Source organism: Armigeres subalbatus, chromosome 2 (assembly GCF_024139115.2).
Source record: "Armigeres subalbatus isolate Guangzhou_Male chromosome 2, GZ_Asu_2, whole genome shotgun sequence".
NCBI lineage: Eukaryota > Metazoa > Arthropoda > Insecta > Diptera > Culicidae > Armigeres > Armigeres subalbatus.
Window position 1 is genome coordinate 77779506 of NC_085140.1, and position 26960 is coordinate 77806465.

At 41.0% G+C, this 26960-nt stretch overlaps 2 protein-coding genes across 2 annotated transcripts; one reads left to right on the forward strand and one right to left on the reverse strand.

Annotated features, from left to right (window-relative positions):
- Positions 1-1600: 1600 nt before the first annotated feature.
- Positions 1601-16173, reverse strand: LOC134209313 (rhythmically expressed gene 5 protein). Its single transcript, XM_062685303.1, has 3 exons — positions 15661-16173; positions 4893-5073; positions 1601-3689 (listed from the first exon to the last, which is right to left on the reverse strand). The coding sequence occupies exons 1-3, from the start codon at positions 15772-15774 to the stop codon at positions 3061-3063; spliced, it is 924 nt and encodes a 307-aa protein (XP_062541287.1). The 5' UTR covers positions 15775-16173; the 3' UTR covers positions 1601-3060.
- A 52-nt stretch (positions 16174-16225) lies between these two features.
- LOC134209060 (uncharacterized) lies at positions 16226-25744 on the forward strand. Its single transcript, XM_062685042.1, has 2 exons — positions 16226-16317; positions 25060-25744. Exons 1-2 carry the CDS (start codon positions 16226-16228, stop codon positions 25742-25744), a joined length of 777 nt encoding a protein of 258 aa, XP_062541026.1.
- The last annotated feature ends 1216 nt before the right edge of the window (positions 25745-26960 follow it).

The window sequence follows — 26960 nt, forward strand, 5'->3', positions numbered from 1 at the left end:
GAATGGGACAACCAATGGAGAAACCAGCGAGTTTGTTTTATTTTGCTCCAGATTCAAACTAGAATAGTGGTATGGAATAAAACTGAATCACTACTAATTTCACTCTTAAGATTCCGGTGAAATTCCACCGGATTCACTCATTTATTTTAAGTGTGTGAGAAACATAAATTTCGTTGATAAAACTTGTATATTTGGCATGCCTACTTTTTGTCCCTTTACTCTATGCTTTGATATCCCGCATCTTCCCACCCACCATCGCATCGTAGCGGTAACTGAAAATTTCGTATGCAAAAATCTTTCCATGAACCGCAGTATCGTGTGCTTCTCTTGGATTGCAGTTGCGATAACGAGTTAGTTCCAGATCTGAAGAACAACACAAAAGTAATAATACTTACATTTTTTGTGTTTTCGACATCCGTAATTAATCCGTTACCGCTGCTACAATATGTTGATGTTTTTCCCGATTCAGCTTTTCCCGAAGCACCAGTATCAATCCCCTGGCCTGAATTCCGATAGCGGCGTTATCCAATTCCAAGAACTTCGAACCCATTTATTTATCAAACCGATTTAACCTACCTCTGCATCAAGATTTACGATCCGATGATATAAATTTCATTAATCTAAATAATGAGGTCAACGCTAGACCAACATGTGAAAAGGGCGTAACAGCCAAAATTTATTCCTTCTGATTCTTCGTCTACAAATATAGCTTTATATGTAGACGAGGAATCAGAAGGAATAAATTTTGGCTGTTACGCCCTTTTCAAATGTTGGTCTAGAACGGAGCATTCGTGTGTTTATGATTTTTTCTCATCGCGCCAAAAGGTGACAAATGAAAGTGTTGCCAGGACTTTCTGATTGTCAAAATGACAATCTGACACATATGATGTGAGGCACAAATTATGGCACACTGTGGCACTTATCGTCACAAAAAATAAAATGAACACAAATTGAATTGTGCTCAGCGACCCACCCCTTGGTCCAGACACAGAATCAACAAATAAAACAGACACAATATAGCACAAACGATACAGACTCGATCAAATATTTACAACTATTCAAACATAAAAAACCAACCGTAACAAAATGTAGGCAATAGGTTCGCACGTGTATGGCATTTTCGATAGGCCCAATTACACTCTTTTCTTACTTGTGAAGCGAGTATTTCCACTACTGGAGTTGAGTCGGTATTGCCTTCACTATTCGAGTCCGACTCTCCAGTACACTTCCGTGTGGTAGCATTTGCTCAGACAAGTTATTTCTCCATCAGACATCATGGCTAGGCTTGCCAGCAATCCTTTCTAGTTCTCAAATCCATTGATGGACTATTTTGTTGGGTTGTTAGCATTACAGTCTAATTAAAAGTTATAAGGAAAATTACTTTTGAAAAGTTTGAAAAGTTCTCGAGTACTGCTCAAATGGCATGACATTAATTTTTTTCATCTCTGCACACTTCACGAATAATCCGTTGACATCGTAAGGTAATCAATGAATGCAAGATATTTTCGCAACAAAGAATAACTGAACAGCACTAAGCATCTAGTAAAACTGAATACCCAGAATTGGGAATGTGATATTGCTTAAACTACAAACAGGGATGTATTTTTTCAAGTAATATTTTATTTGAATCACTATGATATATTAACAAAAAAAAACCTTTTCAAGTTAAATATCATCTCCTCTCATTTGTTTTCGCTTACAAATCTAAAAAGGGGGAAAGTATATCCATTAAATCACATTTGCTTGGTTCTTACTTCGTTTCTGGGCAGCCCGCAACTCGGGGTACCACTAACATGTTGTGCGTATGTCCTGCTTCGCGTTTGGTTTCCTACGTTTCTAGAGCTTTTGTTGTGGACACCACCGCGTTAAACGAAATAGTTTTCCGTTCACCAATTCAAGTCCTAATCCTATATAGAGATTGATTCCTTAAACGCTAGTTTCGCTTACTCAGCTAAATTCTTTAACTCTCCAAACAATTTGGAATACCGTTGGATTTCGTACCAAATTTCTTCGCGTTTGATTCGATTTTTGCTTTCTATTCGTGTTTTCGATGTGTAAAACCCTACATTTGTGTACGTGTGAGTGTGTCTGATTGATAGGGTGTTGGATAGATTGTGGACTGTTTGAGACTAACATCACGCTTCACTTCCGTTTCGTCCGCTAAAATTTGATACAAAATATGTTGCTTATTGCTTACTAAGGTTGGTCGTCCTTTCCGACTACGACTATACATAAATACAAATGGTTTTTGCTAAAAACAGCGGAAGAACAAATAATTTACAAAGCAAAGCCTTATGTGCCTTATGATTTAGGACGTATTTCCATTGTATTCTAATGTTTTCTTATTCATCACATTGCTCGAATGGTGCTTCGAGTTTTGAATTTTGATTCCAATGAATTGATTTCACGTCAAATTTACCACCACTAGCATACGGCACTGTATATGTCTTCACAACAAGGATCGAAGACTCATACAGTCCGCCAGTGCTCTGATGATGATTTTTAATTTTTCGGTAAGGCCAAAATGAATTTCCACTTTTAATCGATGTTGATGACGGTGATGAAACTAGGTTCAATAGTGGAACGATCGAACATATGTCTGTGTGGTCAATGGCATACAGAAAACAGAACTAATATAATGAAAATGAGTGACGATGATTTATAAATATATTAGGATTTAATGAATGTAAGACATCGGTATTTGCCCCGAGAGACGCGGTCTCCGAAAGCTTGGGCCGCGAGAGATCCTTCCTGGTGTCCCGACTTTATTTTTCGTCGGGCCAGGGCGAGCTTTGGCACAGCCCAGAGCTTGGAACCGTCCCACCTGGGTCCGATCTTTGCTTGACTTTCGCTCCTTAAAGCTACTAAAATATTGCGTGACTTCGACAGCTTTCTAGCAAAGTGCCGCTGGAGTGACCATGAGTCCTGTGTAGCTCCTCGATTATTAGTACTAGTAGTAATAGTAGCAATTTAGAGTAAAAGGTAGTCATATTAGTACACTAAAGTAAAATCACAATCAAGGGGTTTGAAGGGCATTGCAGCTGCCAGGGGCTAGCGGTTTTAGTTCTGGGGCCTGTATTCGGACCGGTACGATTTGACGAAACTTGTGACTGACGGCTGAGGAGCGGCAGTTTCCGTCGTCGGGGAGGCACCCGTGTGGTGATCGTGGACTTCCTCAGTCTGCTTGAGGTTGTCGTAGATCTGCTGGAACGTTGGCATTTTGTCCTTGCCAATGGTCATCTCCTTGATGTCGTCATCCTTGGGCAGAACTTTGTGATGGGGAGCATGGACGGCGGAACCATCTGGTCGCACCATCACCACCATGGGCCCGGTCAGGAAGTTGGTGTTCTGCTCGTATGGGGCCAGGCTGTCGAAATGATTCGATGCGGCTCCCTGGTAGCGCTGGTAGATATCGTAGCCGGCGCCGGCACCAGTCAGGGGCAGGTAGTTTTGCGGTTCGGCGTACTGCAGGTTTTGAGCAGTGGCAGCGTTGTTGTAGTCGTAGTCCATGCCGAATTTATCGACGGCTGAGTCCTGTTTGCGGTTGCCTCCGGATTGCGGGGCGGCATCATCAAACAGTGGGTTGTGTTCGTACTGACTCTCGCTGGCGATCTGAGCCGGGGCTTCAGTGGTCTGTTGGGCCTTCTTCTTGCCGTTCTTGGTGTGACCGTCCATCATGGCGTCCCAAACTGGAAGGAAGGAAAATAGTAAAGGTCAGTTGTAATAAATTATGCGGCTTTAAGCTGGACGTATTAATTCGCCGGAGAGGTCGTTTCCTGAATTTATCGCCCGCGCGATTGCAATTTGATCGTTTCCCGGTTCAATGCTATGATGGCATCGATTGGTGAAGGCTCGCTGCATTGAGCGGCGACATGCACACTAACATTCGAACGAGTGAAATGATGGAAGATGCTAGCACTGGGTAGATTTGCACACGCAATGAGTAGAGCCCCTATCGGATAGAGGTCAAAGAAGAATGCATTGTAGGCAGAGTAGATTGCACGATCTTTCTTTTCTCGATCGCGGAGGTCACATCACGTGGATGGCCTGAAACGGCGATCGCGATTATTATAGGAAATACAATGCATGCATGCAGAAAGCGTGACTGAGATTCTCTTCTACATAAAAGTGTCAAGGACAGTGTTGCCAAATTTTGGAAAATAATTAGTATTTAAAAATAAATCACACAAGAAAGTGTAGCAATAATCAACAATTGTAATAAGTTTAGTAAATGAAAGAAGTTTTGATTATCTGCTAACACTGCCACTATTTGCAAGAAGAAAGAACACAAAGGCAACGACGCAGTCGTGGATCAAACACGCTATGGCCAAGGTCGATCGGTTTTAAAAATAGTTATCTTGTTGCGCCAATAATGCATCTGTTAGCAACAACGGAGGTGGCTCTTCTCTCCGCCGAGCAAACTCCGCGTACAGAATAATAAATTAGGCATCAGATGTCGTTGAGCTATGGACCTGTTCATGTGTTCAACAAAAGCGCAAACATTTGTCAAATCATAGACAGTGTCACGTCATCCATCGGAACGTCGTCATTCGTAGATTTGTCAAGTTTAGCACTGTCGTTCATATTGAACCAAGAGGTCAATGTGTATTGGCAATATTGGATCCTCGTCTAAGCCAAGCTCATCTTCGATTCAGCTCGTTGGCGGGGTCCGGACTTCCTCATCAATTGACGACATTGACTCAATCGCACTCTCAACTCCACTCAGCAAAGTCCCCGACTCATATGAATCACACTCACACCTTTTTACTTAGGACTTGCACACCTCTTCAGCGACCCCTCATCAGGAAACGACACTCGACTGGCCGTAATTGAGTTGTCAATAATTATTCAGTTTTTTTTATGATTCGCCTCCTCGGGCCATGTGTACTTACTTATATCATGGGCATCGCGCTGGTACGGATCCATCGAGTCCAGATGTGACTCGTTCATGTCCTGCAGCTTGTTGATTCCGTACATTAGGAGGTTTCGTTTGCACATGTTGGTCGGCATCTCCTGCGATCCCTTGCAGTAGGTGGACACTTGTTTGGCAAACATCGAGTACAGGTGCGACATCTGAAAGGTAAGAGAGAGAAGCGATTTTGTGGTGAGTAATTGGTGGATCACATGTGAAAGGAATGTGGAGAAAGTGCGACCTTGACAAAGACGAACACCGTTGATGCGAGCGTGATTTGTGTGGCGTGCAGCCACGAACCTCCAGCACGCTCTTCGTGAAGACAGTCATAACTTGCGCGTTGCGTCTCTTATTAGCAAAACATATGAAGTGCGGCGGCGGACAAGTCCGCGCAGCAAGCAAGGTTACCCAAGGTTTGATGGGGCTCGAATATGGTTTAACAAAAAAAAAATGTGAAGCATAGACAGACAAAGTATAAAGAAGGGTGGGAAACGGGCGATTCGGTCATTGCATGATAAGGCATGATTTAGAGCCGCCCGTCCATCGTTGATGATGTCTTTCTGGCTCACGAAATAAAAATATGACTCACCGTGGCAAGTGAAGCTGTTTTGTTTATCTACTCTTGCGCGGATTGAAGGTCAGCGGGCAGCTTGAGATTCGCATTCGGATTGCCAGGCGATTCAATTACAAATGAGGTGCGGTTTGGGGTCTTTGTTATCATTTTTGCGCATTTGAAATGATGAATTGAGTAACCGCAATAATAATGTCGGAGCGAGGAACAGAGGTTTGAAAAAAACAAATTTTGAAACATTCAACAAAGGGTTGATATTGAGCGTTCGTGTCACATTTCGACATTGTTGTTTCAGAAGGGCGAAAGTCGCAAACGTAAACATTGACTTCTTCTGCTGATTCCAGGAAGATTAGAGGCTTCTGGCGGTATTTTTCACTTCCGTTCGATAGAAAGCGCGGAGCGCCACCAGTTCCAAGTGGTTGTTAGCTGGGAGCGGTCCTAGATGATGAGGAATTTGCAGGAAAAGGCATTGTTTACGTTTGCGACATTGGCCCTTATTGAAACAACCGTGTCGAATTAATTATTTTGAAAGAGCGGATTGATCTATTCTGAATTTCAGAATTTATCTCATACACGATGACTCTGCGTCTTCGTACGTTATACGTACATATGTAATTTTGCGACGAATACTTTTTTATAGCTATGATTGACCGTAAATTGTAAATTCCTTGTCTGAAAGAGGGCGACCAATGTTGTCGGATTTTCCCAGAAAGTGATTGTTTTGGAATGATTTTGCTTTCTAATGGCTTATTTACAAAATCATGTACACCCAAATTGCAAATTGACCCCGAGTTGTATTTATACAACACCATGATTCAGTTGCTTACAATACAAGTTACGCCCAAATCGCAAATCGGTCCTGAATTTTTAAAACCTGAGAACTATTTGTAATTCGCTTTGGCGCTGATCAAGCATAGCCCTCTCCATCCCCATTGGTGTTGGTGCTGTGTTTACAAAATTTTCCTTTGTTTGCTGTTAGAACTGTCATATTTTTCTTGTTTGCTGTTAGAAAACAACAAACAATGCGTGGAAACACTAAGAAAAATATCGCAAATTTGAACTAGACATCAGGTGAAAATGATAATTTTCATTTTGATTCAGTGTGCAGCAAAAAAAAATTCACTCTGTGATAGTGTTGGTAAAATCTGCTTGGAGACCTCAATTGTGGTTTCCATCCACATCAGTATTACACCGAAAAAATTCTTTATATTGAATATATTTGTCGCACACATAAATTTTTGCAATTTGGTGACCCAAATATATGCAATTTGTACCCACACATAAATTCAATAACTGCATCTTAGAGACCACACATACATTTTATTTGATTATAGATTATATTTGTACTTCGCGTGGAGAGTGGTTATGTGTGCACTAATTAGAATCATGAATTAAATTAATGGATTTTTGCCAATAAAAATGTGTAGAATTTTTGTAGTGTAGTGGAATATTTACAAAATATTTCTTTGTTTGCTATTAAAAATGTCAGTTTTTGATTGTCTGCTGAAGGAAAACAACAAACAAATGCGTGACTAAGAAAAATATCACAAATTTCAACTAGACGCATAGTTTTGTCTGACAGACATCAAGTGAAAATATTGTTTTTAATTTGATTCAGTGTACAGCCCGAAAAAACTAGTCTGGGTTAGAGGCCTGAATAAGAGAAACGCGGATAGCCTCGTGCCGCCAATCGAACCGTCAAAAAATAGCAGCCAATCGAGCAGGAGACCTGTCAAGCAGCCAAAATGTTGGCTCAAATACTGAAAATGGCCAAATTCGATTTTATGCCATTTATCAACAAACAAAATTGAATGTATTTTACATTAGTTTGCAATAATATATGCAAGTCATAAATAGATTATGAAATGAAATTCCATTGTTTATTGGATTCAATTGTTATGTAATGTGGACACATAAAATAGCGGATTGTGAGATTTTATCTACATAAACCATTTCTTCCTTTTCATGTGTTGTTCTTTGATGAAGAAGATTGAATGCAGTGTTGGCAGAGTCATATTTTCTATCCGCGTTTCTCTTATTCAGGCCTCTAGTCTGGGTTATATGGGGGACACACTTGTGGTATTCGTACCATGGTACAAAAATCTTGAAATGAGTGCCATACCAATTATTGCCTTCATTAAAGAGAGCCTTGAAATTATTTTCTTGTCGCCTTGTACCATGGTACGAATACCACAAGTGTGTGCAAAAGATATTTTAGTTACTAGATAAAGATTGTCGCTTCGGTTCCCTTTGTTCTGCTGTCCGAAACATGTGTGGTACATACCTGTCAAATCGTATGGATTTTCCCTCTTTGACATTTAGCTCCCCTATCCTCGCCAGCAAAAGATGTTCCGGACAGCGACGACAGCGACAATCTTTATCTAGTAACTAAAATATCTTTTGTGCGTGCCCCATATTAGTGTTGGTGAAATAGGTACCTCAATAGGCCTTTTCATGTGACACTGCCGAGACTGCACTTGTTTACAACCGCTGAACAGGCCCGCAAACCCGAAGCTTTTTTTTATCCTTTATTAGCAAGACTTTCAGCCCGGACCCTATTACTTTTTATAGAAGAACTGTCAATTGACTATAGAATCAGCTGATTCGAACTTCTCGTGAAAAGGCTTATAGACTGAACTGTTATTCCATCAAAGCGCAGTGGGCTTTTTCACGAGACGTTGAAAAATGGTTGATTTTACCGTCAATTGACAGTTCTTTTATGAAAGTTACAGCTTCGGGTTTGCGCAGCTTGTTCATCGGTTCTAAACAAACTCAGTCTCGGCAGTGTCACATGAAAAGGTCTATAACTGTTTCAGCGAGAAAATTATTTAAGCTCTTTTAATGGAATGTCTTCAACTGTCATAAGACGAGTTTAGTACTTTCCATTGGATTCCATCACGTTTTGTAATCTTTGCAGATACGTATTTCGACCTCAACTGTGAGGCAAGTCTTCAGTGCCTTGTACTTAACTCGACTAAGTAAATAAGCCGAGTCAAGTATGATACAGTGAAGACGGCCTCACTTATCTGCAAAGATTACAAAACGTTGTGGAATTAAATGGAAAGTACTTAACTCGTCTTATGACAGCTTTTTCTTCGTTTTTAGGTTTGTTTTTTTTTTGATCAATATTCAGTGATCAAATGAAAGACTTCTAAAACTAAAATAAGATATAAACAAGAAAAGCACTTTATGTACAAGAGTACATAAATGTCAAAAAGTGTTGTTGTAAGGTGTTTATTACAAACAAGTTGTGTCATTGTCGCTCTTGAGAATTCAACACAGGCGTTGGATGATCAATCAAGAGAAGAAGCTATTAAAAGGAACGGAAGATTTTGTGGCAAAGATTCCGAAATCAATCAAAGATGTCATACGGATTTGGCCTTCAGCTGTCACATCCGACCTTTGACTACCATAGCCTAGCCAAAGAATAGACTCGTTGGAAACAAGCATTCGGAATCTATTTGCGTACCAACAAGATATCAAAGACTGAACAAAATATTTTCCTGTACTAATCGGGTCGAAGTTTTCAACTCACAATGACAGAGTCGGTGACAATCAATAAATGGCCTGTTCGAGGTTCAACGATGTTCCGAAAAACCACCGCAGTCTCGAGCGAAAATATGAAGCAGAGGTCCAGAAGGCGGTACAATAGGAAGATACTCCCTTCAGAGATGATCCGGATGCCGACAACTTTTGAGGTTCCTTTTTCAAAAAGAGATCTATGCTTCTTCAGTTATTTGACTATAGGCGGAGGCGGCCTGGAATCCTCGGGAGGTGATTTCAGCAGATTTTGGATAAGGCTTCGTTCAAGGCGACTGCAAGAGTTGTCGATAGTGACTGACAACGACGGTTTGAATTTTTCTTCTTATCATTCTTGAACGCTCGCCGGCCACTATTAAAAGGAAATCGTCCACTTGATACCGGTATGAAAATACCCTTGAAAAGATTGGCGAAAACCTCCTCCATCGCCATCAGGAAGAGTGTTGCAGCGATAACTGAGCCTTTAAGAACCCCTGTCTCCTTCTTCAAAGTCCTAGATAATGATGCTTCGAGTTGAACGGAAGCAGTGGTCTGAAAATTTGTTTTTTGTCGAGCTGAAAAAGATCTACAGAATTTCCCTGATGCTTCAGTTTTTTCAAGATGCTGGGGTTCCAAGTCCTGTTGTAAGCCCTGGAGATGCCCAGGGAGACTAGTTCGGTGTGATGGCCAGCGTTCTTTGCCTCAACGATTATTTGGACAAGCGATATACAGTACGTAACTGGTCCTACGGCCAGAACGAAATGCGTGCTGCCTGTTGTCAACTCGACCGGTATTTTTGATGAGTTGCGTTAGTCTCTTGTTGACCATCTTCTTACTAACTTTTGCTGTGACGTTGCTGAGCACAATCAGGAGGTGGCTGCCAGCTTGGCTGGGGAGCAGTGTTGATAAAATTATTCACAAATCTCAATCATCAAGCCCTCACGCGCGAGCAAACCCGTTTGCGAATTTAAAGGAATGAGTTTTACATCACCCCTGAGCTCCACTTATTTTCCAACAAATCATTTCGTTCCAAAGAGCGTTTAAAACTGTTTTGGGGGCAATTCATTGTTTACACACGCAAGAGCATCAATTTTTTAATGCGGCGGACTCAAGTAGACACAGTAGACATCGCAACCACGGAAACATCGATGGTTGACCCCCCGTTTCTTGTATATAAGTTTTGGAGATCAAATTGATCACTATACTACAACTGGCGTATGATGGAATGACTGCCCCAGGCACGGTGGTTTGCGTCTCCAAGAATCATCATATGCAGCGGCTGTTCCTTGGAGACTTTGACGAGTTCCCTCTTCAATCCAGCTTTCCATTGGGAAGGTAGATGGACACGAGAGTGACAAGGAAAGACCAGTTCAGCCTCACTACCACGATCGGGAAACTAGCATCGAGATCCAATTGATAGAAGGGTCCTGGATTTCTAGGGCGCCTGATAAGTTCTTATTTGATCGATTTTTCACTTTTCCTTTTCTGTAAAAGAAGTTTAACGTTGGATGGGAATAAAGAAAGAAATTTCTTTTGAACATGGTACCAATCCTATGTGAAAGTGGCATTTCGATCCACACAGATCAGTTGTCAGAATTTCGCTCGGTAATATTGAGCAAAATTTCGTGACCTAGTAGGAAAGAAGAGTTCGTAAGTCTATAATCGAAGAGAAGCATCACCAATTGTAGGGAACAGATCTTACGTAAGCTGAGGTGCACGTTCGAAATGATTCTGTTTTTGAGAGGACTTGTTGGAGAGCGGATGGGAATTTGCGAAGTCGAAGCAAAATTCTTCACAAAATCAATGCCGTTTCTTTATGGGTGTTTACAGTAGAGGAACAAAGAGGAGGGGATGTCGGCCATGTTTCACTCAAACTCTGACAGATAGCAATTGGTTTTCCCATAGGAGCGACGAGTAAAATTTGCTTCGACGTAACAAATAGTGTTATCCAGATTTCCAAGGTCTGTCGGTGTGTAAAAATCAATCGATCAATGTGTGTGGCAGTGTAATATATTGTGCCTTGCAAGAAAATGACAACTTTCGTGATCATTTTCCAAGGCTCTCATAGATGTGAAAAATTTCTCCGCAGTACAAATAGCACGTGCTATCCAAGCATTTACCGCCGGAATGCACCACGTGGCGACTAAATTTTAAAAAATATCGAAGTAGCTTTTTTTCTGGAGGTATGTTTTTCTTAGGCGACTATCTGACGCGTATTTTTCGTTGCGACCAAAAATGAGCGGAAGAGTAGATTTTTTTTATGAGCGGTACAGTATAAAGCAAATACATTCAATTGCTTTGAAACCATCAAAGTAGGCCTAATGCGAACCACAACTGATAGTCACATTATTAGCAATCAAAGCAATCGGGCAATGTTTCGACAGCCACACATAGTGAACCATCAAATGGCATAAGGTGTTCAAAGTGGCACCCGCACTTGCCTACAGCCAGAATACACTCCACACACTGTACTGGAGGAAAACTCCCCGGCGGAAACGCCATTTTCTCTTTCTCTAATCCCAGACACAAAATTTTGACCATTTTACCACACTCCCAAGCCGCCGTTACCGATCGTGGAAAGCTGGAAACCAAATATTTTGTCAAGTGGCTATCGAAATGACTTCCAAACAACAAGTCCTTCGACAAAAAGTTATTGTTGCGGTCATGGAAAATTCAGGCCAGTTCCATAGGTGGATTGTGAAACAGTTCTTCCGTCTGGTTGTTCGTTCAGCAGACAATGAAGGGGGGTGGGCTTTGTCTTCAAGGTAAGGAAGACGCCTAACTGATTCGATAAACAAAATACGGTGGTTAAATCGCGAGCCAATAAGCTGTACCGCGGAGTGCTTGATACAGCCGAAATGCATCGTAATGGACGGACGAGACGTACATTGAAGTGGACGCCTAGCAGATCCCCTGCCTTGAATTTTTCGTCCGCATGTCCCGCCTGGATTTCCCGGAGAAGTATCGGACAATTTTGCCAAGAGGTTCTTGGTGTGGCAGGGGATCTGTGCGCAAATTTGGCAAGTCGTCGACCGGCACCATCAATGGCAAATTGTATAAGTAAAAATGCCTGCAGAAGCATCGGTTCCTCTGGTTCAACAAAGATGGCACTCTGTTCTTGCCATTACGCAATACCACTGATGCAGTGGTACGCAGCCAACGAAGAGGATTTTCACCAAAGGACTCGCCAAACTCGTCAGAACTTCTCTCAATAGAAAAGAAGAACCCTTATTTTTTATTCTGCTAACTAATTCCAAATTAGAAAAAAACAAACATAAAAGAGGCCGCTATTTAATATTTTCTAATATTCGCTCGTTTTTAGTCCAACACTAACCAGATCTTTACACCGGTAATTTAATTTTTCAATCTCAAAAATAGTTTCCACTGTCATTTGTCTGCCCTTTGCTTTGTAGAAATAGTTTGATAGGCACTTTAAGCCTATTTCAATTCAATAATCATTTTTAAAACTGATAGGCAAACCAAATTTTATTGTTTTTTTTTTCAATTCCTGACCTTCTACACTATCAATTTTTGTTTGTTTTGGGCGCGATGAAATTAAAATTCATAACAGTTGACAGCAGTTGAAATATTATTCCAGTTCTAAATCCTTTTTGAAAAGTTATTTAGTATTTTATATCAGTCTCAGATTATCAATGTCCCAGTCAAAAAAATAAAAATAAATGGAAACAAAGAGTAAAAAAAGTTTTGCAGTGTCATCCGGCCTAAAATAAATTACCTACACACTCAGTTTTTCTTTCTGTAGCTCGGCAAAAATCCGCACAGCCGTGAGCCCAACAAAATAAAAACTGATATCCCGGCAAAAATGACGTGTGTTAGCTGATTTTCGGCAAATTATTTGCTGATTTTCAGTAACTTTGACAGAAATTTCGGCAAAAAACATGTTTGCTGGGGCCCGGCTGTGCGAAACTCGGTAAAAGTTCAACATTTTGCTGAGATCCCGGTAAAAAACTTAAGTGTGTAAACAAGGCGACTGTCAGACCAAAATTAAATTGCAGCATTTTAACGAATTTAATTTTAATGTTAAAAAATAGTTCGAGGCGTGAAAAAATATAAGTTTCAAATGAGATTGTTTTGAGAATGATTTTCAATAAGTTTCGTTTCCAATTCCTCATAATTCTTAATACTCTGGAATACTGCCACTTCAGCTAATGATGCTTCCTAAACAAAGCATATTTTAGTCGTTAGAGCAGCCAATAATGTAGTCAGTAATCAATTGATAGCTTGCCATTTCTACATCGGTGAATTCCTTCTAGTCGCACCCACCTAAATACCACAGTTCCTCAAATCGATTCATTTGGACGGAATTCCTCTCCAAATAAGGCCCGTGCAAATCCAGTTTGCTTCAAACGAGATCTTCTCAATAGATGCGCGTCGCTTTTCGATCGCCACAAATTCCACACGCGGCCTTTTCCACCCAGCCGCGGGCGGCTACCATCTGCCCCCGATCGGCACAAATCCCATAAAATCGATATTAATTTTATTCAGCGCCATTCAGTCGTCCCGGAACCTCTTTGGCTTGAGTTCTCCTCAGTGCGGCTGCGAGGAAGACGAATGGGGCCGGGGAGTAGGAACCGACCCGCTTGGGCAAGCGGGGAAAAGAAATTTACTGCTCGACCGGCGATCGAGATCCGACTCAAGCCAGTTGTTCAGACGTCATCCGCTTCTACGCTGAGACGACAGTCTCGCTAGAATGCGATCGTTCTTTGCGAGTCCCTGTCCAACGTACAGCCAAGGTCAGCCAAGGTTATCGCGGTCCAGGAATCTTCCAACCCGAACGAAGCATCGAGATACGATGCATAAAACATGAGCTTTCGAGCCGTGGCGGTTGCCGACGACGATGAGGATGAAAAACAGCAGCGCGATCATCGCTTGCGGTATGCTAATGTTGCAACCCCAGGCATGCGGCGTGCTTGACCTCTCCGCCATCCAAGAGATCGATCATCATTGATCGAAAAATGAATGCGATTGCTTTGCCGGTGGTACTATGGAGGCTCAGGTGGACAAAATTTATGAAATTTTAGTTCCAGACAGATTAATTAGCGACTTTCATGAGTTATGAGACTTGTTTATAGTTGCCATAATCGTTTTGCGTCCTGCAGCACTAATGACACTGTAAAATCTCAAGAAGTGAACTTTTAAACAATTCATTGTGCAATAAAATCTTTCTAATTAACAGATGTCTGTTCTGTCACATATGCACATAAAAATGTCGAATGAGACCATAAACGTGAGAGCGATTTTAACCACAGAGGTACCCCACAGTAGCTTCAGAAACATCCAGATGAATTCTCGGGCGCAGCAGAACCACCACAAAGTTGATTGGAATCTCTACCGGTTCTGCCTTCTGCGGGTGCGAGCGCGATCATGTACTACTTCCTCATCTCATCTCGCCCTGGCTGGTTGCGCGAAGCGAAGGGTGATGAAGTGCCGCGCATCAGATCGATTGATCGAGAAATCGTGACGCTCCAGCTCCCCGAGCTGACCGATGGGCCATCCCAACGCGGGTGCGCGAGTTCAATTCCAACAAATGGGGGAGCGTAGGCAGTAGCGGGCTTAGTTTCACGAAACATGGCTCTAGGAATTACATCAGCGCGGCGCGAGAGCAGCATTCTCGATCGTTGTAAAGTTCCCATCGAACGAGCTTTACAAGATTGATCGCAAGTCCACACACACGGTTTGCGATCAATCAGCACCGCTGACTAGGGATTTCTTACGGAACAGGTTAGCGGATGGGTCGATGGATGATTAGCTTGGGGAGACTCCATGACCGTGACCGTGAGCAAAGGAAGATCCTCGTAAGCATCTTCATTGTTGACGAAGTCGTCGTGACAGGTCGTAATAATCTTTTTTCTTACAAAGAAGGTATCGAGTTGTTGAGCCAAGCTTTAGCCAAGTTGTTTATGAGTTATTTATTTATATTGAATATAAACAAGAACATAGCGGAATGGAATTGCGCATAGTTTGTTTTTTATAAGAAAAGTCACGTCCAATCTTGAGGATAAAAAACGGAATTTAGTTTGTCTAAAGCGGGCATCACGAAGGGTCTCTTAAGGTTGCGGACTGTAATTAGAACACTAGCAGCAATCAAAGTAGCTTCATACCTCACAAAACTACTACTAATTTATTTGGTCATGGAAATTGATTGACGTTAAGATGCTGTATAGATTAATTATTCTGTTTTCAAATCTCGATCAAAACAAACTCCAAACTCCTCAACAATCCTCCATCATCACCTATTCGACCTTCATCAATTTATTACCATTCTATAGAGATGTAAAACTTCCTACAAGCTGAAGCCACTAACAAATTTATTGATCTTCACTTAAAACAACATTGTAGAAACCAATCGTCTGCCTTCCTCAACAAAAACCGAACACGGCCCCCACTCAATGTGCCCTCTCGTGCCAGTACAAGATCTACATGCACAGATAACTGACCTATTCCTCATGTGGATTCCGAAGAACCCCTCGAACTGCTCCCACCAGCGCTCACCGGTACAAGCAGTTGTTGCGCTACCAGCTATTACGTCTGTGAATTTTCTCGGAATTCCTCATCGCCGATTCAAGAGAGAAGTAGATGATGATCAATCTCACAACCAACGCACAACACACCGTAAATCATTGCGCTCAACACTTACCTTTTCTCCTCGACTCAGGAATTCCCACATGGGAATAGCGGAACCGGAACACTGCGACAGCAGGGTCATCGCCATCAAGGCGACCCCCAGTGAAATCCTTCCACTGTGAGCCATATTTTTACAAATTTTCACCTCTCGATCCGCACAAACTGACACTTGTTATAAGCCCAATCTTCCACTTTTCAAACTTTAAACTTTTAAAGTTGCACCAGTTTTTCTTTTCACACACTTTCAAAGTTGTTTAGATTTTCCACCAATCTTTTTCCCCAGATATGTTATCAGTTTTCCCAATTTGATTTCAATTTTCGCCTTGCTTATTTGTTCCGTTTTCACTTGGAAAAAATCCTCCCTCCAATTTGTGCACACCAATTTTTCACACTTCTATTTTTTGCTGTTTCTTCTACAAAATCTTCCACTTATGTATGCATGCGGTTTCGCTTGAAATAAACTCTCACTGCGATTGATCGAGCGATCTTCACACTGGTCTGGTCTAGCTATCGGGTACGAATAAACAGTGCCGCCCGATTTGGTTTCACCTTTTATACTGCCGAGTGCTTCGGCTACAATGACGTCAGTTGGCGATCGAGCGACGACGACGACAACGGCAACACCGACGGCGACGACGTCCACTGAGACGCGATCGTCCGCCGCGAAGACGTGCGTCGTCTTGCCCAGCCCAGGGGTGCCAGATGTGAATGCATGCTTTCTCGCAGAATTGAATCTATTTTCAATAACATAGTGTTATCCACCCACCTTATTCCTACAATTGAAGCCAAAGAAAAGCTTTATCTTCATTTAAAACTGTAAATGGTTAGAGTAAACTCAGTTGAAAAATAAGACAATTTCCAGTAAGACGGCAGAGCCATTGAAAATTTCATAAAGCGTTAGCCTAGCCCGGTTAGAAGCTTGGCTACAAATTAAGGCCTGAGGGAAGGGTTTTCCGTTAAAAAAGCACGTGGTAGCTCTCCTTGAGAGAGAAAATCGCCGACCAAACACGGATTGAGGAGATCAAAATAAACAAACTCCAGTTGATTTAGGAAGAAATTAGACAAATAAGACAAATAAGACACATAAGACAAATAAGACAAATAAGACAAATAAGGCAAATAAGACAAATAAAACAAATAATACAAATAGAACAAATAAGACAAATAAGACAAATACGACAAATAAGACCAATAAGAGCAAAAAGACAAATAAGACAAATAAAACAAATAGGACAAACTAGACAAATAAGACAATTGAAGAATTCCTCCGGATTTTCCTTCAAGAATTTTTGAGAAATTCCTCCAAATAATCCTCTAGGAATTCCTCCAAATATTCCTCCAAGAAGTCCTTCAGGAATTCTTTTACGTATTCCTTCGGATATTCCTATTGGAATTTCTACGGTTTTTCCTCCAAGAATTTCTTTTGATATTCCTCAGGAATACTTCTGGATATTTCTTCAGGAACTCCTTCGGATAATTTTTCAGCAATTTATACGGATGTTTCTCCAGTAAGTCTTCCGGATATTTCTTCAAGGATACTAGAATATCCGGAAGAATTACTGGACGAAAATATGAAAGAATTCTTGGAGGAATTCCTGAAGGAAGGTGGAATAATCGGAAGAATTCCTGGAAGAATATCCGGAGGAATTCCTGGACGAAAATCTGAAAGAATTCCTGGATTAATATTGGGAGGGGTATTCGGAAGAATCCCTGGAGATACATCCGGAGGAATTCGTTTAAAAATATCCGAAGTGGTTCCCGGAGAAATATTCGAATGAAATTCGGAAAGAGTTCTTGGAGGAATTCCTGAAGAAATATCCGGACGAATTCCTGGTGGAATATCGGGTGAATAGCTGGTGGAATATCTGGAGAAATATCCGGAGGAATTCTTGAGTTAAATATCTGGATGAATTTCTTGAGGAATATCTTAAGGAATATCTGGAAGAGTAATTGGAGGAACTTCTGGGGAAATATCGTGAGTATTTTGTGGAGGTATATCAGAAAGAACACTTCGAGGAATAACCAAAGGAATTCCTGGAGAAATATGAGGAAGAGTTCATGGAGGAATATACGGATGAATTTCTGGAGGAATATCTGAAGGAATTCCGGAAGGAATATCCAGAGGAAATGCTGGAGGAGTATCTAAAGGAATTCCTAGAGAAATATCTGGACGAATTCCTTGAGGAATATCCTTGAGGAATATCGACTATGGACTATCCTTGAGGAATACCGACTAAGTCGAGTCAAGTACGAGACACTGAAGACGGTACTGTTGAGGTCGAAATGCGTATATGTCAAAGGTACAATAAAGTTGTGGAATTAAATGGAACAGTACAAACTCGCCTTATGACAAGTAAACACATTACACTAAAATTACAATAAGTTTCATATCCAAAGGAATTTCTGGTGGAATATCCGGACGAATTCCTAGAGGAATATTAGATGGAATATCTGGACATTTGGAAGATCAAGATGAACTCCTGGAGAAATATCCGGACGAATTCTTTGAAGAATGTCTGGAGGAGTATTCAGAGGAATTCATGTAGATATATCCGGAAGAAATGGTGGGAAAATACCCGAAGGAGTTCCTGGAGAAATATCCGTAGAAACTTCTTGAGGAATATCCGGACGGACTACCTGTATGGGATTTCCGGAAGAATTGGAATTCCTGGAGGAATATCTGGACGAACTCCTGGAGGAATAGCCAGAAGAATTTCTGGAGGAATCTTCTTCTGATTGGCATTACATCCCCTACTGGGACATTGCCGCCCCGCAGTTCATTTAGCATTTCCACACGAGTTTCCACATCTATTAACTGCGAGGTTTCTAAGCCAATTTTTTGCATTCGTATATCATGTGGTGCGTCTGTCGTTTCGAGATGTGTGAGATGTTCGCGTTTTGCGATCCGTGTTATAAATGTGTTAAACAAAACCAAGAAGAAATTTGAATAAGGGTTGCTGACGTTTAATCATCTTTCTCTTTCAAGCGCATATGGAAGATAGGATTTGTTTTCATCGGAAAACGTTTCCCGATCAAAACAAATTCTATCCTTCCTTTGCGCTTGAAAGAGAAGGATGAGTAAACGTCAGCAAGCTCTATATGCGCTAAGCGTCACAACCACCCATCACCAACCATAAAATATGCAGCCACACCACACACAGTTCCGCTATTCACCACCATAGTTGCATGATCACGGAAAACTGGGCGGCCATTGGAGGGTATCGTAGAAGACGCCATGATGAGCGAAGAGCTTGGAGGGGAAATTAGCTAGGCCGAAAGTCTGAAAAAGAAATGCGCCTTTGCTAGGCATCATTATTAAATCGACAGCCTAATTCGATAGACGTGAGCGATAAAGCGATAAAATTTGGAAAATAATAAGACAAGTTTAAGATTTTGTTAATCAGTGGTAGCGACGAAGTAGAAGAACCATCTAGGTAAAAAAAACCTCGACCTGAACACTAGACCCTACTAAACTAAAATGCTACTTACTTTCCCCAATGTGCTCGCAGGATCTCTCTTTTTATTGTGGGTTTACCTTAGGTGTTGACCGTGATCGTTCGGTTTCGCCAAGCCAGTAAACGTCGAGTAACCATCCATCGTTCCGGCCACACGTTCCTAAGGGAAGATCCATAAAGTACGTCACGCAAAAATCGGCGATTTTCGACCCCCCTTCGTCACTTACTTGTTACTTGTTACTTAATGGGCTACAGCTCTTCGATGAACCTACGCCGAATGGAGTATCCTTCTCCACTGGACTCGATCCTGGGCCAATCGCTTCCAGTCGCCCTGAACATTGAGCGCCCTCAGGTCCTCTTCAACTGCAAAAAGCCATCGTGTACGCGGCCTTCCACGAAGCCTGCGGCCTCTTCCGGGTTCTCTACTAAATATTATCTTCGCTTGACGTTCTTCCGGCATTCGAACAACGTGACCAGCCCACCGTAGTTTGCCGTGTTGTATAAGCTTAATAATATCCAGCCCTTTATACACCTGGTACAATTCGTGATTCATGCGACGCCGCCAGATACCGTTCTCCTGTTTACCGCCGAGTATTGTCCGCAGCACCTTACGCTCAAACACTTCGAGAACTCTCCGATCAGCCTCCTTTAACGTCCATGTCTCATGGCCGTATAAAGCCACCGGAAGAATCAGAGTAGTATACAGCGCGAGTTTTGTTTTCGTTTGCAGACTACGGGACTTAAGCTGGTTACGAAGTCCGTAATAAGCCCTATTTGCAGCTGCAATACGCCTTTTCACCTCGCGAGTAACATCATTATCGCACGTCACTAATGTTCCAAGATACACAAATGCTTCTACCACTTCAAATTTTTCACCATCCAGCACCATTTCGCTACCACCGCCACTAATGAACCCACGTTGATTGCCAGCGACCATGTACTTCGTTTTGCTGGTATTGATCGTGAGTCCAATCCTCGCTGTCTCCCTCTTAAAAGGCGCAAAAGCCTCTTCCACGGCACGGCGATCAATTCCGATAATATCGATATCGTCCGCAAATCCCAGGAGCATATGCGATTTTGTGATAATGGTACCGCTTCTTTTCACACCAGCTCTCCTAATCGCTCCCTCGAGCGCTATATTGAACAGTAGGTTCGAGAGTGCATCACCCTGCTTTAATCCATCTAAGGTAACAAATGACGTCGATATTTCATCCGCAACCCTTACACTTGATTTCGATCCGTCCAACGTTATACGAATCAGCCGTATCAGTTTCGCTGGAAAACCATGTTCAAGCATAATTTGCCATAATTCATTCCGTTTCACTGAATCGTACGCCGCCTTGAAATCAATAAACAGATGATGTGTCTGCAAGTTGTACTCCCGGAATTTATCAAGGATTTGTCTACGGGTAAACATTTGATCCGTCGTCGATCGGCCCTCACGAAAACCTGCTTGGTATTCGCCGACGAAGGACTCTTCAAGCGGTCTCAATCTGTTGAACAGAATACGGGACATAATTTTGTACGCCGAATTAAGGAGGGTTATTCCTCGGTAATTTGCGCACTCCAGTCTGTGCCCTTTCTTAAAGAGAGCGCAAATGAGGCCGTCCAACCAGCTAGCAGGCATTTCCTCGTCTTCCCATATTTTCGACATAATATGGTGCAGAACTTCATAAAGCTGCTCACCTCACCCCTTCGTCTCACTTTTTGTAATAAACCTAACTACGTGAGCGGTTAAAGTTTCCCGTTGGCGCCGCCTTTTCCACGATTCGCTCGGCGTGGAGAACCAGGTGACTGGTAAATTAAGGACACCGTCAACGGATCAGTGCACCGAACCAGACCGAAGGAGCCGAAAAGTTGCTGTAGCCGAACGGTGAAGGGGCCCCGACAACCATCGATCGTAACCAGAAGTGTGGAGAAGGTAGAAGGTAGACTGTAGTGAAAGTGGGAGGAAAAGGTTCATGTGTGGAGTTTGAAAAAAATTGTGTGAAGTTTCTAATCGTTATTCAAGTGTTTTGTAACTGCCAGTGACGTCCGTACCTCTGGGCAGCAGACGTCCACACGTCCAAAACCAGCTCACTTCAGATTTTATTTCAGGGTCGTTCTTCGATCTGCTCAGAGGACTCACATTACGAAGCGGACATAACACAGACAAAAATAAACAAGAAGAACACACATAGGGTATTCAATCATGGTTTGAACTAGTGAAAAGCGTATCATGGTTTGAACCATTTTGAAACCAGTAGAAATTACCATCTCATTGGCAGAAAATGAACCTAAAACAGTATGAATGGCATATTTAGGTATACTGGAAGTGATTGAGTTTATTTAAGCATTTGTACATATTGTTTAAATAATTAAATGAAGCGATTTAAAAACCGCCTAAATTTGCGCCCCCACCAGTGGCATAATTTCAAAAAGCTCGTAAAGGACGTATTTTATGACACAGGAGTGAGATCAATATATCAAAAGAACGCTATTTTTATCTGTAATCGATTGACATCATCATACAATTGAGAAACCGTTTTAAATGGTTAAAATAGTAACATTTATACAAGGTAAAAACTGATCATGGTTTGAACTAAATTCATACCATGGTTGGTATGGTACGAATCAAGGTTATGTAATTATTAAGTTTTTTCAATGAAACTAAGCATTATTATGTGCACCCATGATGTTTTTAGAAAAATAATGAACTAAGCTTCCATATAAAATAGAAATCGCAGTTCTAACATGTCCCTTAATGACATAAATCAACTTTGTTTTGACGGCTCATCTGAAACCCGCCATTTGATTTACAATGTTATGAAAACTCATATGTGAATATGTACGTTATGTGGAAGATATTGATTTGAAAAATGTATTGGAGGTAACCACTTTCCCTTCGATGGGACTCGAACCCATGACCCTACAGTACGCTAGACTGGTGCTTTAACCAACTAAGCTACGAAGGATTAAAGCACCAGTCTAGCGTACTGTAGGGTCATGGGTTCGAGTCCCATCGAAGGGAAAGTGGTTACCTCCAATACATTTTTCAAATCAATATCTTCCACATAACGTACATATTCACATATGAGTTTTCATAACATTGTAAATTAACGTCCAAGTCGGGTGGATTAATCCCCGGAAATAGGCAATTACCTTTGATTGAAACCCGCCATTTGGTTCAAACTATGATTGGATACCCTACTATAGCTTTGTTGTTGTGTTTTGTTTTAGTGATTTTTATATTTTTTTTTATTTTTATAAATTTTGGTGCATCTCGAAATAATGGGCACCACGTTGGTACGATCCTTGGGTGACTTGACGGAATGATCATAGGTCTTTTGGACAGTGATTTCAAGTCCAGCCACAGTGATAACACTGGCTTTGGTGGCAGTAAATAGTCGTCAGAGCACCATGCCATTATTTTGTTGCGATTTTCTGGGTTTGATTGTGTTAAGAATCTAGTGTAGTACGCTGCGCACATAGTGTTTTGTGGCCCTAAAATGGCCAGAACGAAGTTATGACAGCAACTCTCCGTGGATGAGTGTGCACGCCGCGGAGATCTGACTGGAAGAGGCAGAGTCATGGCTTGCTGCTCGCTGATTGACACGCTGGGGTGTGAAATCTATAAACACACGCTGAAGGCATTTTACTCAAAGCCCACATTCCCCTTCTTCTCTCAATCAATCTTCTTCTTGCATTAGATGCAATGCTTTGTTTTCTCCTTGGTTATTTAAATGAAACGAAGGTGAACATCTTTTGTGTTTGAGCAACCGGTTAACTCTATTTAAAAATACACACACACAAAAACTACACACCAACCCAAATTGTGGGTCGCGAAATATAAAACGTGATTCATACTTTCGTTCCTATTCCGTGCCACAAATCTAAACAAGCTTTAAAATTAGGATTTTAATAATGAGTGGATGATTAGAGAACAACAAATTTACGAAGCCAATGGCCTTCTTTTGTTATCCGAGATTTTAGCAAATACAATGAAGTTCCAATTTCTTCCAAAAACATTCCAAATCTTACCCAAATGCAATCCAAAACTAAGCGGTGTTGAACTTCATTACTAATAAGATTTGAAAACAACCTAATAAAGATAAGAAAATCAAATCCAATTCAAATTGAATCTAACCCAAATCCAATTCAAATCCAATCTAAATCCAACCTAAATTTAATCTAAATTCAAATCCAATTTAATACAAATGCAATCCAATCCAATTTAAATCCATTTAAAATCCAAATAAAATCCAAACTCAATCAAAATCCAATCCAAATCCAATCAAAATCCAATACGAATCCAATACAAACCAATACAAAGCCAAATCCAATCCAATCCAATTCCAATCAAAATACAATACAAATCTAATCCAGATCTAATCCAGATCGACTCGAGTCACTGAAGACGGCCTTACTGTTGAGGTCTTAATACGTATCTGTCAAGATACAATTAAGTGGTGGAATTCAATGGGATTGTACAAACTCGTCTTATGACAAGTGATTTGGATGAGGCTAATTTGAAAATTGTAAATCGTGTTAAAACAGATTTCAGTGTAATTAAAAGCAGCCAGGCCTACTATGCAGTGTGTAGCGTTTTTGAGAAATTATGTGGAAATCAATTCCTAACTTGATCCAACATTTGAGCTACAGAATTGGGAAATCTCGTACCAACCGCTCCGTTTATAGTATTATGTTATGTTTGATGCTCCATGACTTGCTTAAGAGGATAAAGTGCATACTGCATACACTCCATGGGTCCTTGAAATCCTACGATTGGGTAAAGTTTTTGGTCTAGTGCCCTGGCCTATATAAGCCTGTAGGTTTAATCGCCGATAATCCCTCCCTGGAACGAAAAAGAAGAAACAAACACAAAAAATGCGCAGAAAATTCGAATATTTGTATATTGAATAGAATGGTGCAGTACAACAAAATCAAATGTTGTTTATATGTTTTAGACTCAAAAATTTGGCGCATACCCGCTTTGCCAGATTACGGTAAGAGTTTGCATCCAGCGGTCATAGCAGCAGCCCATTCTCCCACAAACACGATTCCTCTGGTCCACGCGCACAATCATCATACGGAAGAAGGAAATCCAGGACAAATATAACGTTTGTTTCTCTGGAATACCAGAGATCCACCAAGTTCCACTATCAGAACACTGCAATGACCTGGGGAACAGTTTTGCGCTGAGCCACGTTCCGTTGCGTGCCCGATGCAGGGTTTTTTAGGGAGGAAGAGTCATTGGAAAAGGGAAAGAAATATTCTTTAGTAAACGAACAGTGCAGAGCATTTAATGATCCTTTTGCTCGATTTCCACTAATTTTGGATTACATGTTCTCAGCCCTAAGGAGACGATTGATGTTGCATCAACAATTATAGTGGGTGGGAGGGTCATTGGAAAAGGAGGGTGAACCTTCTGAATTAGGTTCTTTGAGATTGTACAACTCCTCGGAATCCAAATGTCAAACTGAAAAATATCCCAAAAAAGACATTTCTCTGCCAATGACATTTCCCCGAAAATGAAACTTCGCCGAATATGACATTTCTCCGAATACCACATTTTCCCGAAAGTAACAATTGCTCACGAATAACATTTCCCCAGTTATTTAATTTGCTACAAAATTACGAAAATTTATTTGGCGGAATTAAGGGGTCGTTCAATAATTACGTAGGCACATGTGGGGGTAGGGAGATCTGTCATTTTCTTACTCTTCATACAAAAGAAAAATAATTTGTATGGGACACATCTTACAAGGGGGGCGGGGCCCGAAAAACCAAGAAAAAATGCTTACGTAATTAGTGAACGACCCCTAATGAATTTAAAAGTAAACAAAGGAAATACGACTGGAAGATTTGGTGTTTTATTGCGTGGCTTTCTCAGTCTAATTTAGTCAAAACGATTCGTTTTGCCCGACGTTTCGGCCTGTATTTTTGTCACCGCTACCCACTACATCATCGCCGCCCAGTCCACCTCTTCTGATCATCTCGACACATACCCCATCAATAGATCCATGCGACGTAAACACCAGCCAAACTCCAAGATCTCAACCATCTAGTCCACCAAACGAAGCCAATCCAAACAGCCAAGAAACCACCTATAGATCAATGCTCAACATACCTTTTCTGGCGACGACCATCTCCAACATCCTGAAAAAAGACTTCAAAAACATAAAAATAGCCAGACGAAATTTCAAATCAACAAAATCCCTGCTGAAACCAGTTGAAGATCCAGTGCTTCCATATGACCAACACAACGTCGTATACAACATTCCATGTAACGATTGCGATCAAGTTTATATTGGTATGACCACCAACAATTTAAAAAAACGTATCAGTGGACACAGATCCGACATAAACAAGATTAGCAATAGCCCAGAAAATAACATACACGCCAAAACAGCCCTCATCCAACATATGATAAACAATCAACCCCCAATCAATCTAGACAACACACAAATAATAGATCGTACATTTCGACAAACTGCTCTACCAATATTAGAAATGTGTCATATTCAAAACACACCTAATACAGTAATGTACCGTACTGATGTGGAGGGTCTGAATATAACATACGCAGGTATACTCCACACTGTTAAAGCCAATTCCTTTCGCAAGGAATTGCTCACCACCACACTAGATAAGAAAGTGTAAATGAATCTGAACAGATGAGAGTTTTATAGCATCCGACACCGCCATCTCTAAACCAACCATTGAACATTGTCTAGTCCTGTCTATTATTGTAGTGCAAGTCGTGTGCAATAGCAGTGTCTACCAAAGTCTCTTCGCTCACACTACATGTTTAAACTGTAAGACAATTTTTATGTGAATTATGTTATGGCCGTATTATGTTTTTATGTGTTACAATTGTAGGATTACGAGAAGCCCTCCCTATGTGAAAAACGGCAAACTTAATAACGAAAAACGGTAGACTGTGTAGGTTCTATTTCACTATGTTTTATGTATTATGTTGTGTACCTCCCAAAGTCCATGCTCTTATTTTAGTTCACCCTTGAAAAAGGCCAAAAATACAGACCGAAACGTCGAGCAAAACAAAACGAATCGTTTTGACTAAATTAGACTGAGAAAGCCACACAATAAAACACTTGAAAAGTAAATTCTGCATTCTTTTAATCATTGGGTGTTCTTTAACCAATCTTTTGTTCTTTTCATCAAATGATTTAGTGATCCAGTACCAGCGAAAGTAGTGCATGCCACATTAAGTTAATTTTACAGGAATCACATTTTTCCAAAAACCTTGGATTAAAAAAGGTAACTTACCAATTTTCAGTTCCAACATGTTAATACGACTAATGTGTCTAAGAGTAATAGTAAGAAAGTGTGAAGTTTTTTCACAAATTTCAAGTTTATTAGAACATAGTGTATTCACGGAACGAAATAAACAAAAACCCAAAAGCGTTCGCTTAAAAAGTCCTTGCAAAGGTGATTCAAATTCCACCTTCTTTTGAGAATTTTGTGAGCTATTTTGACAACATAAATTTTAGAAAAATGTATATTTCAATATTTTAGTAAATAAACAATTAAAAATCGCTCGTTCTAAATATCTACGATGTAAGATCTGCTCATAATCTTTGCACTTGATAATGCTTGAATTTGGATATAAGACGGCTAAAATACGGACAAAAACTTTTGATTATATTCTTCGTGGGTGAGTCCAAACTTTTCTGTTTGAAATGAGTCTGTTCGGGGTTTAAACTAAAACGGTAATGTACCTACACTACATAGGGGAACGGTTCGCCACTTCATCTTCTTCTTCTTCTTCTTCTTCTTCTTCTTCTTCTTGGCATTACATCCCCACACTGGGACAGAGCCGCCTCGCAGCTTAGTGTTCATTAAGCACTTCCACAGT

Excerpts from the sequence above, each read along its gene's own strand:
- LOC134209313 (XM_062685303.1), bottom strand. The coding sequence starts at position 15,774 with ATGGCTCACAGTGGAAGGATTTCACTGGGGGTCGCCTTGATGGCGATG. Across the intron at positions 5,074-15,660 it reads TCCTGAGTCGAGGAGAAAAG|ATGTCGCACCTGTACTCGAT; the intron begins GTAAGTGTTGAG and ends CTTACCTTTCAG. Across the intron at positions 3,690-4,892 it reads GCGCGATGCCCATGATATAA|TTTGGGACGCCATGATGGAC; the intron begins GTAAGTACACAT and ends CCTTCCTTCCAG.
- LOC134209060 (XM_062685042.1), top strand. The coding sequence starts at position 16,226 with ATGACGTCAGTTGGCGATCGAGCGACGACGACGACAACGGCAACACCG. Across the intron at positions 16,318-25,059 it reads CGATCGTCCGCCGCGAAGAC|TCCACCTCTTCTGATCATCT; the intron begins GTGCGTCGTCTT and ends ATCGCCGCCCAG.